This window comes from Kryptolebias marmoratus, linkage group LG8 (genome assembly GCF_001649575.2).
Source record: "Kryptolebias marmoratus isolate JLee-2015 linkage group LG8, ASM164957v2, whole genome shotgun sequence".
Taxonomy (NCBI): domain Eukaryota; kingdom Metazoa; phylum Chordata; class Actinopteri; order Cyprinodontiformes; family Rivulidae; genus Kryptolebias; species Kryptolebias marmoratus.
In genome coordinates this window covers 24382392-24398670 of record NC_051437.1, presented here as the reverse complement: position 1 = coordinate 24398670, position 16279 = coordinate 24382392, and the positions used below count along the sequence as shown (strand labels likewise).

The window sequence follows — 16279 nt, the reverse complement described above, 5'->3', positions numbered from 1 at the left end:
ACTATCTGACACCAGCTCACCATTAATATAATGAAACCAGAACAAAAATAAGAGGCTTAATAAAATCAAAACTAAACTTTATTAACATAAGAAAGGAGTCATGTAGTTTTCATTTATGCACAAAGGCAGAGTTCATGTTTAAACGCTTGTGTTATAAACCCATCCTGTAAACTAGTGTCAAGTGTCACTTTACCTCTAAATGTTGCAGCCATTTCTGTAAAATGACAAAAGTGCATTTTTATAATTATTTGATAAGATGAGAAATTGTGTATATGTGAGTTAGTAAACCTTTTTTTCCCAGTGTCATCAATAAAACAGACTTGTTAACATTCAATAGCATGCACAGATTAGCTCAGATATGTTTTTTAAGTTGTTTTTTATTATTATTATTATCCCTGATTCCAGTTTACTTTGCTGAATAGTGTTGTGGACAGATCCTGAAGCACCGGTGGGTGTTTTCGCTCCAAAGGGAGAGCCTGTAAAGTGGGTTTTGAAAGCAGGAAAGTTCACCAGCCTGCTGAGTCACTGGTATTGATCCGTGATGCTTTCAGCCCTCAGATAAATATTTATTTATTTTATTTTGTACCATCCAGCAAAAATCCCTTTCAAACAGCCATGCCATCCATTCATTTTCCCTTTTAATTCTACACCAACATATGAGGTCAGTGTTGACTCATCCTCAACAGGCATGACAAATCAGCACCACAGATAATTACATTTTTTTGATGTGTAATATAATTTACAAATGCACCAGCAGAACATATGCATATACTTACAAATTAATAAAACATTTTTTAATAATATGCAACAGGAAGTCTTCTACAACAAGTCTTGCAGAAAATCTAAATTTGCTTTTAATCTCCAAAGCAGCTGTTCAGTAATTAAGGTTGCCAATGCGGAAGCACTGAAGCAACCTTATTACTATAAGGTCAAAGTTTTTGTCTGTATCTCACCATGCACCTTTGGAATAAAATATGCAAACTATACATCAAAAGGTGCAGCTTGAATGAGAATAATGTGGTATGACTTTTAGTGGGTCATACTAAAAGGCCTTAGTTTAGCTGCTGTGTATACACATGAGGTTCAGCTCAGATACATTAGAGGATCTTTAATGTGACTGTATTTTCCTAAAAGAAAACATTTATTTTCAATGTGGATTCTCAGTTTAATATATTTTCATAACAAAACTAATATACAGTCCTTGAGTTTTTATGTTTTTGTTCATGTATGTTTGAAGGCTGCCATGATTCATTAATTTCTAGCAACATACAGTAATTATTCATGACAAGTAACACCTACAACGTGTGGGTGGGAGGAAAAAAAATCGAGTCATGTTGACATGTTTCAGCAGGCAAGGCGTCAGGTTCTTTTCACACAGGAGATCTCGTGATTTCAGCTCTTTTCCACACGGCGGATTTCAGTTTTTTTAATGAAATAGTGTTCTGCTAAAGGTGGTTAACGAGTTCTCCGGGCTGTTTATCAAGCGCAAAAGGAGAAACTTTGGCTTCAAAATTATGTGTCACAGCAAACGAAACATGAAGTCGACCGAGGAGATGAAACCGGAACTTCAAATCGTCCCTTCAAAATAAAGCTTTTGTTTCGCGAAGGACCAGATTATTGGAAACACAATAACGACAATAAAAATACTACGCGGTAAATGTGTTGTTCAACGGGTACATTCACCTTAAAGGTGCTTTTGAGAGTACATGTATCATAAAGGTGTTTTTTAAGCATATTTGTTAGCCTGTTAGCTTTGCGCTCTAAAGTCATTTTTACGGCAAGCTAAACGGTTCGACTTTATTTTGAAAATTATTCCCGGAAACGGGGGTGTAACGTCTCGTGCTTGTACAGTGTTTTGCTTTGCTGTCTTTAAAAAAAACGAGTGACAGGCGAACCAGAAGAAGGAGGGAGAAGTTGTTTTCTTTCTTTTCCTTTTTTTTTTTTAATTGTGTAGCTTCGCCTGCTCCTCTTCTTCAGCATGGAGGCTCGGGCACATTTCTCCCGGGAGGAAATCAACAAAACGGTGTGGGAGGTCCCGGAGAAATACACACGGCTCAAGCAGGTCGGAACCGGGGCGTACGGCTCGGTGTGGTGAGTTAACTGATGGGTTAGCTGGACGGTGTGTGTGTGTGAGGAGGTTCGGGACGGGGGCTGCTCAGTTTGAGCCCCGGCAGTGATTACGACAGGCTGTGTGCTGTCTGAGGCGGGCCTGGGAGATATCTGCTGCACACCGACCTGTTGTCAACACTGATGGCACAGGCGGTTCCAGTCAAACAACTCGTGTCGACAAGTCAGCACCTTTAGCCACAAACGTCCCAGGATTAGTCATGTTTTAGCCCGAAGATCACAGAACACCTTCCAGCAGGGATTAATAATGTCACTGTTAAACACGGCCTCTGTCTCTTTTACCAGCATTTATTATGTTAAACATCATTATTATTATTATTATTATTATTGTTGTTGAACTTGGACTCAATCAGCATCTTTTAAACAGGCCTTATTGTGCAATCCAGTTGATACTATAAACAGAAACAATGTTTAGGTATTTAATATGATGCTTTACATGATTGTATTTAGGGCTTTGAGATCCTGGAAAAGTCATTAGATTTTATTGTGTCATTTTCCAACCATAAAACAGTATAAAACAGCAGCTGTGCAGCTTGTTTTTGTTGCCTGTAATGAAATATCTATATTATCTCACAGCAATCCTACATAAATAAAGGCCGAGCATTCCTTGAAGGATTGCATATCGCCTGTCACCTTTCAAAGTGTTACTTTAAAATCATTTTATGTTGAGAAATGATGAAGACATAGCCGTTTTGGTCAAACCTTGAGATAAATGTTATACAGAATCTCATATGATATTGTGAGACTTCACGCTCAGTGTTTGTGTTGTGAAGGACTCAGCTACTACCACGTCAAATTTTAGCTCATTGTCTGTAAAACTGACTGTGTTACAGTCATTTTGTGTTGACTAATGTCGATTATATGTGCCGGCATTCTTAAATATCAGTCAGTTGTAAACGTACATACCATGATTACTTTCTGCATGTTTCATTCAAATTTGTCTATTAGTTCATGAGATATTTTGCTAACAAACAGACACACCATGCATTTCGTCAGCCTGCTGTACTAATTTATAAAGATCTTTGATGTGTTAGTCCAATTTTCTGTGGTATTTTGGTTAATGTATATTAACAGAGTGGTGTTTGGACTGAGTTTTGGCTTTAAGATTTTAGAAATATATAATGATTTTTAGGTAATTGAAGAGAAGACCTGCTGGCTTCTCAAACACTGATTCATTCTTGCATCATATTGATCTTCATTTGGCTGATTTGCTCTCTTTTTAATTTCTGCATGCAGCCCTGACCATTTCGTTTCATAGAAAGATGTTGCTAAATAATTAAAACCCACTATAACATGATGGAGCAGTTGGAAATCCATCAAGCAGTGGACAGTTTCCTCATTTCCTAATAACATCCTAACACTAAAAGTCACAGTGCTTTTGAATAAAATTTTATTTATGTAAAACCATCAATATTTTTTCTTAATGGAAAAAATACATTATTGTGATACCTCTGAGTCTCTGCATGGTCACGTATGTTTGCCTGACACAATGTTTGATTTACAGACTTTTATGTGAAGCTGTAAATATGTTTTAAATCCTAAATTTATATGCACAAGTACTATATGTGTAATTAGTGTGTAATGATCAATAAATCATTTTAAGTTGCTAGCTTTGCGTTAAACTGAATTTATTTGAATTTTTCATGTACGCAGACAAGTGAGACTTTGTCAGTGAAAGTAAAAAAAACTCTCTTCATGGTTTTAAATATTATATAGTGGGAGTTGAGGTCTAAGATTAAAATGGCTGACCTTTACAAGAGCTCATGAACTGGCTCATCTTCATCTATCATTTGTTTTTTCAAACTACATAAAATGCAAACTGAAGAAAGAAACAGTAAACAGAAATATGATACAAGTTTTATGTAATGTACTTTCTGCAGACCTTTGTTGACATGGATGAGTGCTGCAGATCTAACGGACTATAAGTGACTGCATCAGCGTTCAAATCTATTCTGCGTGTAAGGGATTTGAATCATGTGTGTCGGTGGATGCGTCTCCAAATAGCTCAACAAGCCTTTCCTCCCACATATTGGTGCCCTGCAGATCACTGCAAGTGTGCACGCCAGAAGTGGCCAAACATTTACACAAAAACAACAGACCACCACTCAGAGTGCCCCGTACCATCATCTGACAGCGTTTCTGTCGTTGCCTGCAAAGCTTCTGAGCATAAAATCTCCAAATTCTGTCGTTTTCTTTCTTTGTCTCTGCAAGAACGAAATCACAGTGAAACTGGAGGAAGTGCATCTTCTGAAAGAGTGCAGTGTGAATATGCTGAGGTAGGGCGGCTGTCTAAAAGTAGCAGAAGCCTAGCTAGAAGCTAAAAGTAGCAAAATAGTCGTAAATGGCTAGCTAAAAGTTAAAATTAGCTTGCACACCTAATAAGCTTGTGTAGCACTAAGGTAACGATGTGTTAAACCATTTCTTTTTTGTCTTTTTTCCACAGCTCAGCAACAAATGAGAAGAGTAAAGAGAAAGTGGCTATCAAGAAGCTCCACAGGCCCTTCCAGTCAGAGATCTTTGCTAAGAGGGCTTATCGAGAGCTCCGATTACTCAAACACATGAAGCACGAGAATGTGAGTAGCTCTAGCTCCATTCTTCAGACTGAAGGTTTTAATGTGTTCATCATGATTAACTGTGAAGACTGTTTCATCCCTCATTCCATGTAGGTGATAGGACTCCTGGATGTGTTTACACCTGCCTCAACCTTGGATGGTTTCCAGGACTTGTGAGTACTTTTGACCTTATGGCGCACATGTAAAGCTACTAATGATTTGCAGGATTATTTCACACTTATTTCATACTGCTGTTTGTTTTAGGATCTAGGAAACACTTTGTATTACTTTAAAACGGTGAACTAAAATTTCATTTGGCATAAATTGATTTTCAGTTCAGTTCAGTTTTGGCAGAAGTAAGTCGGGTGACTCCGGCAGGTTTCAACATGTTGCCATGCTGACAGATATAAAAGAAGCTCTGGGGGAGTACGGAAAATAGTTTTGGTCTTTGCTTTTCAGGAAATGTGCACGTTTGCTGGTAAAATGGCCCTCCCAAACCTAAAAAAACACGCTGTTGTCTCAAATATAATTTTGTGCCGTATTCCCTAACTTAACTGGAATTACTGTCTGGCCCTGAGCAACAAATACTACAGCGACCTTACAGAAAAATGGCTGTAAAAGATAAATCACTTTTTATAAAGGAGTCATGAACTTAACACATTCAGACTGGGTACAACATAAAAGTGGTCAATTTCAGACCTGAAATTACTTTTTTTTACATGTTTTTAATATTTCAAGCCTGAACATTTTTAATAAAAACTTTTTTTCAATTCATATTAGTATATGTAATAAAAGACAGAGGCATAACTTCTGCAGTGTTTAATTCTGTATTTTCAGTTTAAATGACAGGCTTTTTTCAGGCTGTATTTATTCCTTGGTCTGACTGGGTAAGAGTCCTGATGAAAGCAGGACACAGACATGAAGAACATAACACCACTTTTTTTGAAAGAGTGATTGTTTTCTTTTTCTGTTTTTGCCAGAAGAAACTAGCAGCACAGTCCTCTGTGTGTTTAAAACATAAACTATTAAAGCTCCTCACTGGATGAAATAAAGATAGCTGGATTCTAGCCTTAGCAGGGTGTGGAACGTCTCACCGTCTCTCTCCGTGTTCTTCTCAGCTACCTGGTGATGCCTTACATGTTTACCGACCTGTCGAAGGTGAGAGGTCATCTCTCTGAAGACAAAATCCAGTTTCTCGTCTATCAGATGCTCTGTGGACTTAGGGTGAGACTTTTCCCAACCATTAAGTTTCATCATCGAGCATCAGAATGTTACAAGAGACGTTTGATTGTAAAGTTTCACATGATTTGTTCTTTCGTAACTGAAACTGTCAGCCGTCATTTGGTGATTTTTATCCTTGTCGACTCAAACAGAAACATGATTACTGACTTCCCGTTGATGCATACGTTTCTGTGAAAATTGAACCAATAAACCTTCTGTTACTTCCTTTGCAGTACATTCACAAGGCAGGAATCATCCACAGGGTGAGTACCAGTCAGTACGGGCACACTGTTTATCTTTAAAACAACTTTTTTTTTTTTTAAAGAAAGGGATTACTTCACAGCACATTTTAGTGTCATGTTCCTGTTTTGTGTTTGTTCCTGTGCTTTGGGATTGTTGATTTATTTAATCATTATGGTTGCGTCAGAATAAAACCTGCCCAAACAGGTAGGATTAGTGGAGCTCTCTGATGTTTGACTGCATGTCTCGAGTTGTTAGGTCACACCCTTCAGCTCAGAAACAAAACCTACGTAGGTTTCACTATACTTACAGGTTTGAAACTTTACAACATTCACATGTTAATCCCAGCTCCTTTAGTTGTTTGTTGTTCTTTACTCTTTAAGCCTTTCTAAATTATTTAGATCTTCCATCTTTGAGGCCATTGCTTACATCTGCCTCTGAGGAGCGGACAGGAATCTTTAAGTAGACATAGAGGAGAACCCGCAAAACCATTCAGTAAACTGGAAGAATATGATCTCTTATCAGAACCCTGGCAGAGAATAATCAGAGATCCAGATAATAAAGAACTGCAGTCATCCAGCGTTGAAGTTATAAATGCGTGAACTAGTTTGTTGGCATCATTTCAGGATAAGATGTTTCTCATTCTGGTGATATTGCTGCGAGTGGCTGTGCAGTGACACAACAAAACGATTTTCTCTAAGGCTGTCTAGTTTATTTTATTTTATTTTATTCAAGGAGTTAAGCAGAAGTTTCTCAAACTTCCCAGTTTTATTATTTTTTCTCTTCAGAAGATTTTAATTAATATTTGTTCCTGGCTAATTTATGGTTTATGAATTCAGGGCAAAGGTTATTTTTCCCTTTCTTGTTGACTGGAAAACTTTTACCTCTGCCCATGACAAACTAAATTGAGCTGAATTTAATTAAATATTTATTTAATATTTCCTACCCTAATGGATGAGCCCCTTCTCCTGGAGCAGAGTTAATGTAAAAGGTTACCGCAGTGACCTCCTGCTCTCGTCTTAAATGCAGCAGAACAGAAGAAACCTTTGACTAAAAGCACGTTGATGTTTGAGCAGTATGTTATATAAAAGTAAAAGGTGTTTATTATGTTGAGCAACTTGTGCAGCATGAGAACAAGATTAATCCTCACTAGGTTTTTTACTCTCCTGACTCCTTTTTCACCATTTTGAAGATAACATATTGATCTGTTATGATAAATATTAGCTGAGAAAGTGCGAACATTGGTGTTTGTGTGTGTTTGGAGCGTAGAAAATGGTGTTACTCTGCTATTACTGTGTTAAATCTTAAAGCAGTTGAGGCGTTAACAACACTCAGTGTCAAATGTATCACATCATGTCACAGTATTACTCTTTAAAAATGCTGCATAGCGTTTTACGGTTGGTTTGTTGGTGACTCACATTGGTAAATGCTTGTTAAAAACAAAAAAAAAATCAGTAGTTACGCATTGAGACAGACGGCTGAGCCAAGTAAAGCTGAAGCACCAAAGCTCTTATGGACTCCTGTAAGAGTCTAATCACTGTAATTTCTTGTTAATTAGTATGTACCCTAAGTAACAATCACTCAATTCATTTTCTTCTCAGGATCTTAAGCCTGGAAACTTGGCTGTTAATCAAGACTGCGAACTGAAGGTACGTACTTGTAAGGATTACATTAAATAACACTTCAGCTTTTACATAATGCGGCAGTTTTAGCAGCAAAATCAGGTAAAATGTTGCTTTATGATTACAACTTAAAAACACATTACACTTGTCTTTGCATTCATATATGATGAACTTATCTCTGCAAGTCTCTACAAATGTAAATATGCTTGTGAAACATGCTGCACATGTATGTAAACTGATGTTTAATGGCCATGGTGCTGACGGGATAGATTTTTATCAGTTTATTTGGTGTTGATGCAGATCCTGGACTTCGGGCTGGCTCGCAGTACCGACGCAGAGATGACGGGCTACGTGGTGACCCGTTGGTACCGGGCACCTGAGGTCATTCTGAATTGGATGCACTACACCCAGACTGGCAAGACAATTGTAGCTGTTACATATTCTTACTGTTGCTGTAACCGATGTTTGTCCTGTGAAGCATCCTGATTTGGACCCTGTCCACACGGGAACTGCGTTCTGTGGATATGCAAAGGTTATTTTTGTGTTTCAGCTGGGAGTCAATACGGAAACAGCATTTCAGGAGCCCCTTACAGTGTTATTTTTTTTTAAATCAGGTTGCAGAGTGAGAAAATCTTTAAACACCACCGTTGTGTTCTTGTATCAACAGCCTAAATGCAACCATTTGAAAACAACAATGTCATAGTCTTACCTCCTGCCGAACCTACAACTCCAAGTGTGACAGAAGTAACAACAATGACTGTTTCCATGCTTGTGTTTGGGCTGCATATGCCAGTTGCTCAAGACTGATGAACAATACCTTTAACAAACAAAACCTCTAAAAGCTTTTTATCACTTTATTGAACGGTCAACATGACTAAAGCAAATGTTACGGAAAAATACCACAATATACATACATCTGGTATACATTTAAATAACGGGAATGGGAATAGTTTTGAAAGTCTTGTGTATCAATAAGTTCCCCAGCTGTCCCTCTGGATACTGGCCCTGAAATCGTCCATTATGTCCACATGTTTGGACTGTTACGTCTCCCAGTCAGTCGTCCTTCAATGTGACACAAAGGGAAAGTTCCACTTCGGTGTCAGTCCACAAAAAAGGATTTTAGTTATTGCTCTTGTATTCTCCAACCATGTCTCTTTCTTCTTGTGTTTACAGTTTGAAGCGTCTTCTTTCCTGTTTTTGATGTATTTTTGTGTCAGTGTGACAGCGCCTCATACAGGCCTGGCATAATTACTGCAGAGTTTGGGTTGTTTTCTGTCTCTGTGTGGATGAAAACGTTTCTAGAAACGGTGCTGTGTTACTGTGGAAAAAATTGTTTTGGAAAGACAAAAGCATGTGGATGTGGCCGTAGGTAAAGCCCGTGTTGTACCCTTTGAGTCAGCAAGACTTTTAATTCTGTTTCAGTTCCAAAAGTGCATTTAAGGATTCATAGCTGTCTTTCCAAACCATTCATTCATTTTATTTTGGTTATTATTAAGTCTCAGCGCTGTCAGTTTGCTGTCAGAACCGTATATATGAAAGAGATAGTTTAGAGTTTTTGAATATCTTACTTGTCTTAGTCCACTCTTTGGCCTCAATTTGGACAAATACAGATTATTTTTGACCAGATTGATGAGCTGACGCCTAGTTTGAGTGGATTTCTGCTGTCATTGCAAGCTTACACTCTCCTCAAGATAAATTTGCCCACCAGATTTGACCAACACAACAGATTCAGCTCTGCTGTGAATAAGACCTGAGCTGTTTCCTCAACTTTGTTGCAACTTAAAACACAGTTGCATATTCAGTTGGATCCTCACTGATGTTTTTCTGTTGTTTCTTCTAGTGGATATTTGGTCCGTGGGCTGCATCATGGCAGAGATGATCAACGGAAAAACCCTTTTCAAAGGGAAGGACTGTATCCTTTCAAGCTCCTTGTCCATTTTTTTTTTTTTATATCTAGAAAATGAAAAAATACTTTCAGCCGATCAAGTTAGAAACACTATGATTTCCAAATGAATTTTTGAGATTACCAAACAGTGGTGGCAGTAAAAAAAGCACTGATAAGCTCTTGATTAAACAGTGACAGTTTTATGTGATGGGCACAAAATAAAACACTCGGGGCAATTCTAGTAAATTACATGTAGGAAAATCAACATATTTCCCAAGGGGGGGGGGAGTCAGACGCCACTTTTGCTACAATATAATGAGTTATTATATTTTACTGATTATAGTGTTTGCTAGCAAATAAAACTATCACTGTGTCATTAAGTGGCTTTCTTTTTCCAATTATTATTCTGTTTATGGGCTTTCTTGGAAACCATACACTTTATTAGATACAGCTGCTCGTCCGTGATGTGAGTCTACGGTGGCTGACAGGTGCAAACGTCCAGCAAACAGCTAAATGCGCCACAAACGACGAAACGCGCTGCAGACACATAAATGATGGAAACTCCAAAACACACAAATGCAACAGAAAAACGCTGCAAAAGCAAAATAAACGCTGCCTCCATGACATTTGTGCTTCTGTCCAAGAGTTAATGTTGACTGGACTGGACTAAGAAGACACACCCACCTAATGAAACAATTCAACATTATATTTTCATCACCTGGTCCAAAGACATGAAAGCTACTGAGAAGAAAAACATTAATTTTTCAGAACAATATTAATAAAAAATATAAAATTAGGTGGGTCTTATTAGTCCAGTCTAGTGAACAAATTCAACATTAAGTGTTGACATGGAGGCTGTTTACTTCTTGTTTTTTAAATGTCATTGGTTTGGTAATTTGTTGACGGCCCCTAAGCGAGAACACGGAGGTGGGCTGACTGAAACCTCACTTCCAGCACCAGGTCATCCACAGACCGTGGATATCCAATATCCACCCTAAAACTAACTTCACCACGGTCCGTATGATTTGGTGGTCGAGTCCCCCTGGTGATCTGGTGCACTTCCGTTTTGTGGAGTGAGTTTGCAGTGTTTTGGGCGTTTTTAGTGTTTTTGGTATTTGCAGCAGTTTTCCTTTGCATTGGTTATGTTGCTTGTATGTTTTTTCTTTCTTTCTATTTTCGGTGATTGCCTCATTTCTTTTTGCAGCTTTCTGTTGCCTTTTTTTGTGTGTGTTTGTGCGTTTTGGAGTTTGCATCATTCATGTGTTGGCAGTGCATTTAGTGGTTTGCTTTGCATTTAGCCGTTTGCTGCGCGTTTGCACCTGTCAGCCACTGCACAGGTCTCCTGTCCACCACATCCCGAAGGTGCTCGATTAAACTGAGGTGGCTGTGGAGACCGTTGGAGTCCAGTGAATCCAGACTCCTCAAACCAGCCAATGTTTTTCCAGTCTCTTATTGTTCATTGTTGGTGAGCCTGTGTGAACTGTAGCCTCAGTTTCCTGTTCTTAGCTGAGAGCCGTCTTCTGCTGCTGTAGACCATCTGCTTCAAGGTTGGATGTGTTGTGCATTCAGAGATGGTATTCTGCAGACCTTGGTTGGAACAAGCAGTTATTTGAGCTCCTGTTCCTGTTCTGTCATATCCAACCAGTCTGCCCACAGAAATGCTGCTCACTGGATATTTTCTCTTTTTTTTCTCTTTAAACCTTAGAGATGGTTCTGTGTAAAAATCCCAGCAAATCAGCAGTTTCTGAGATATTCAGACCAGCCTATCTGGCACCAACAACCACGCCACATTCAAAGTCACTTAAATCTCTTTTTTTTTCTCATTCTGATGTCCAGTTTAAACTTCTGCAGCTCTTCTGCACATCTACATGCCTAAAGCCACTGAGTTGCTGCCAGGTGATTGGCTTTTTAGCTATTTGTTTTAACAAGCAATTGAACAAGTGTACCTACCTCAGTGAACTAGTGGTCGGTGAGTGTATGGTCCACTGTTTATTTATGAACATTATAAAAAGTCCTTCACTGTTACCTGTTTACTACCAGACATGGACCAGCTGACTCAGATCATGAAAGTGAACGGAGCACCTGGACCCGAGTTTATACAAAAGCTGGAAAGTCCGGAGGTAGGATAAATTTACATAAATACACAGGTTTGTCCTGAAAGTTGTGTGGCATCAGTCAAGCCTCAATTTGTTAGACTTTATGTTCAGTTTTAGTCTGACATTTCATTCTTTGAAAGAGAAATTTGCATTTGATTTCCGTTTAGCAGTTACACGAGATCAATGTAGCTCTTAATTTACCACCATTTTAAATCAACACAGATGTTTTCCCTTTTTGACATACCTGCTACACTGGTGTTTTAGGAGAGGAGTGGAAATAAACTCAACATATTCTTCCGTTTATCTGCTGAGTGTTGGCCTCCAGAGAGCCAAAACAATCAGACAATGCAACTGAAACACATCCCCACAGCAAAGTCCAAGTGTAATGTGATTTGGTTCAGAAAAAGCAGTTTTATTTAAGAGGAAAACTCTATATTAAATCTATATGATGTTTTCTTTATGCCGTGTGGATCTGGACCATGACAGGTGAGCCAAATATATCAGCGAGGCTGAACAAAGTTCAAAAAATTACTTCTTGTTTTGTGCTTTTTTTTTTTTTTTTTAAAGAAACAGCTGAATGGCTTCATGAAAAACATGTCCGTGAATATCCGATGTTTGCAGCTCCCTGAATCAGGGTTTAATGAAAATTTTAAAGAAATATTTATCAAATCATTCTTGTACTTTTTTGCAAAGAAAAAGCACTAACTCTTCCATATTTGCATTTAAATTTTTATCTCAAAAACAGGCCAAAAGTTATATTAAGAGCCTTCCACTCTATCCAAGAAAAGACTTCTCAACGTTGTTTTCCAAGGCCAGTGAAAAGGGTGAGTTCCAATGTTTCTGTTTTCTACAACCTTCATCTGTTTCCCTTTAAATGTAATATTGTTTTTGATATTTTCTGACTCTATAAGATATTGTTTTAGGCTGCAACTTGAAAGCTGTTCTACTTTTTAATCTAAATAGTGATTGACATGCTGGGTAAATCAGACTAAATGTTTATATTTTTATATATACTATATATTTTGTGTCCCTGACATAGAGACCTGACATCACTGGTTGTGTTTCTTTTTTGTGTCAGAATTTACTGTTTGCAGAAATGGTTTTAATAACCTGCCGTATGGCAAATATGAATATTCTCTTTATGCGTTCTCTGGGGGTTTATTTAGAGTTTTAATGTTTGTTTAACCTCTCAGCTGTGGATCTGCTGGAAAAGATGTTGGTTCTGGATGGGGATGAGAGGCCCACTGCAGAACTTGCTCTGGAGCACCCCTACTTTGACAGCTTACGGGACCCCGATGACTTCCCGGAGCCTATGCCGTACGACGACAGTCACGATAACGCAACATTGTCCCTAGACGAGTGGAAGAGTAAGAGGAAAACTTTATTAAGAAACTCTCATAATATAATGCTCTAAACACCTGTAATATATAAAGTTTACAGGATTTATGTGATATAATATTTGACCAACAGAGTTTGGGTCAAATTTCAGTACAGTTGTACATTCTGTTTAAAGATGCTACATATGTGAAGAAAATAAAAAAAATAACTGGTACTTTGCAGTTCTCTGGAAAAAAACAAGACACCATATTGAACCCTTTTCATGTTTGTCATCATATTTAGGAAATTTTGACCCACTCTTTGGCTGTATTTATGGCCAAACGTCTCGTCTTTAGTCTCTCTGTTTGAGACATTTCATGGCTCGTTCAGATGCAACTTTGAAAATATTAGATGCTAACCCTTCCAATCAAACTGTACTTATTCACTCTTTTTATTTTATATTAGACTTTCATGAACGCCATTTTTTAAGATGCTAACGGAGGCCCGTTTTTAAAATTTATCTGACCTTGGGATGAACTTGACTCCTGAGAAAACTGGCAGCTATCCTGAATGTTTTCTGCTTGTGTATCATATTTTTTTCCACCTTAAAAAGATTACCATTAACCTGGTTGAAGGTGTCCTTATAACCCTTCTTCTGTTGATTCTTTGCTTCTCTCAGATTGTTGCTGATGTTTGTCCCTCTTCCTGTTTGTGCGAACACACACCTGACACGCAAAGTCTCTAAACCTGAGCTTTTTTTATTTGACACAGTGGTAATTAATGTGATATAGATCTGGGTAGCTTTGAGCCTTTCACACGTTAAAGATTTGGGCGCGATGTTTGATTCTGATTTTCACTTTGAGAAACAGATTAGTTCAGTTAGTGAAGAGACCCTTTTTAAAACTGAGGCTTTTATCAAAGGTGAGATCTTTTTTTATCTTTTAATGACTTTGAGAGGGTGATCCAGGCTTTTATTACTTTCCAACAGGATTATTGTAACTCTTTGTACATTGGTGTTAATCAGACCCACCTCTCATGACTGCTAGTCTGGAATGGTGCAGCTCCTCTTTTAACACAAACAAAGGATCGATTTTAAAGTTTTACTGTGAACATATAGGCTCCTGTGTGTATTTATTGGACCTGTGGCAGCCTCATGTGCCCTCTGTTTCTCTCAGGTCTAATGATCATTTGCTGTTAGTTGCTTTGAGGTGCAGGCCGGGACGCAGAGGTGATCAGGTCTTTGCAGTTGGAGTTCATAAACCGGAACGAACTGCCTCGACATATTAGGCAGCCTCCATCTCCTGAAGTTCTTTAAATCTCCTCTTAAAACACATTTGTGCTCATTGGCTTTTAATTAAATATGAGAACAATTTTCCCATCATTTTTATGATCTCTTTTACCAAAGTTACTTGAGAGAGTCTTCTTTTGTTTTCTTACTATTTTATGTAAAGCACTTCACTGTTGCCACTGTTTTAAGCAGGCTTTGTAGATAAATTTGAACTTTTATAGGTGATTTTAAAGGTTTTCTTAAATAAATGGCATTGCTGAGTGTCGTGTTTTGATCATTCTTGACATTAAAAGTCATCTGGAGAGGCTCAGATTTTATTAATTATGTCAAGACTGATAAGACCTTAAATTTGAGATGGGGTGCACTAACTTTTACCATGACTGTTTAAGTTATCTGACAAGCAGCTTGTAACACATACTGTTGCGATGCTTGCAGTGTTGATCGGATGCCGGTGTAAATTTTTATTTGTTTTTACTGCGTTTTTATTAAACGATCAAAGAGGGCTGTGAACACGTAGCACACTCAGAGACCAAACTGTCTCTCTTCTGTCCTCACAGGGTTATGTTTTAAAGAGGTAAAAAGCTTCGTGCCATTCCCACGGCGGGACTCCAAGAGAAAAAACACTCTTACCATGTCTCCGTGATCTGACGGCTTCGATGGACCTCCTGACGCCCCAACTATCACAGCATACAGCCAACGGTGCCCTTGTATATTCCTCCTCACACTATTCCTTTAATTCTTCAGGTAGATAGATTTTAAATAAGTGTTGATAATTGTGATTTATCTTAAAACTGACCCTTTTTTTTCATGTGAAAAAGTTTCCTGAAGATAAATTGTTCCACATTCCTGATCCGTGTTGCAAAGGATTTGTGACCAAAATGCTACAAGGTTGCCTGTAAGATTTATTGTAATCCTGGTTGACAATTGAACAGTAAGACAAGTTGTGAACGTTGGTATTTCTTACAACAATTTGGCATACCTTATCATTAAAATGATTTCAGTCTTGGTGTGGAATGCGGAGTATAACGACTATGTTTCGGTTTTGCCTGTGAATGCCTCACAAGGTGAGCAGCTACTTTCTGAATGTTCAATAAAATTGAATAATTCTGCTGAAATTTGTGTCCAAGACCGTATGTGATGCCGAAATTGATTCACACTGTTGTTCTTCTGTATTCTTTTTGCTATTTTAGCTATTCATACATAAAAAAAAAAGCTCAGCTCATTCAAGAGATGGGTGCTCTGACTTTTGGTGTTTGTAACTTTTATACCTCTCAAAATATTTGCCTTTTATTTACAAATAATTTCCCCATAGAAATACATGGAGATCCCTTCAGTTCCTGTGAAAACATCTTTAAAATCTGCTTCAGCGTACCTGCTCTAATTTGTCTTTTTATGCCACTTTTAGCTGCTTGTAGCTTTTAGCTGCTGTTCTGCTACTTTCAGCTAGACTTTTGCGATATTTAGCCTCTTGCTGCTTTAAGCTACCCTTTTGCTTCTCTTAGTGTTTGGCTAATGTTTTCCTCTTTCAGCTTTTAGCTAATTTCATGCTTCTTTTAGCTAGTGTTTTGTTTGTTTGTTTGTTTGTTTTTAGCTTTAACAACAAGGTTTTAGGTTCTTCAGCAAAGCCATTCATGAATCAGTATTCACACTGCATTTTCACAGAAAATAAAAATTGTTCTAGTTGAATTTAATGTTTACTTTTCAGTACTGCATCATATCATGATGCACGTACACAGCCAGTCATAACTAATAATCAGTTCAAACATTTGGGTTATTTCTACCCATGAGATTCAATTAAAGGGCTGCAGTGTTTGTAAACAACACCCAATGCTTATTTTGTTAGTAGCTCTTTTTTAAATAAATTTACTTGTTTGGGAGTTTTGAGGGAAAAGTCTAAACTAAAATGTCTATTCTTTGAAATACTTTGAACT

General features: G+C 37.9%; 1 protein-coding gene across 2 annotated transcripts; it reads left to right on the top strand.

The window, feature by feature from the left end:
* Positions 1 to 1884: 1884 nt before the first annotated feature.
* On the top strand, positions 1885 to 15463 carry mapk13 (mitogen-activated protein kinase 13). 2 transcript variants are annotated; one of them, XM_037976975.1, is made up of 13 exons: positions 1959 to 2091; positions 4339 to 4403; positions 4571 to 4700; positions 4794 to 4852; positions 5798 to 5903; positions 6134 to 6163; positions 7742 to 7789; positions 8063 to 8177; positions 9603 to 9674; positions 11688 to 11767; positions 12489 to 12567; positions 12937 to 13110; positions 14906 to 15463. In XM_037976975.1, exons 2-13 carry the CDS (start codon positions 4396 to 4398, stop codon positions 14989 to 14991), a joined length of 987 nt encoding a protein of 328 aa, XP_037832903.1. In that variant the 5' UTR covers positions 1959 to 2091; positions 4339 to 4395; the 3' UTR covers positions 14992 to 15463. The 2 variants fall into 2 exon arrangements, with proteins under 2 accessions (XP_017266853.1, XP_037832903.1); XM_017411364.3 differs by lacking the exon at positions 4339 to 4403 and having other exon boundaries at positions 1885 to 2091.
* The last annotated feature ends 816 nt before the right edge of the window (positions 15464 to 16279 follow it).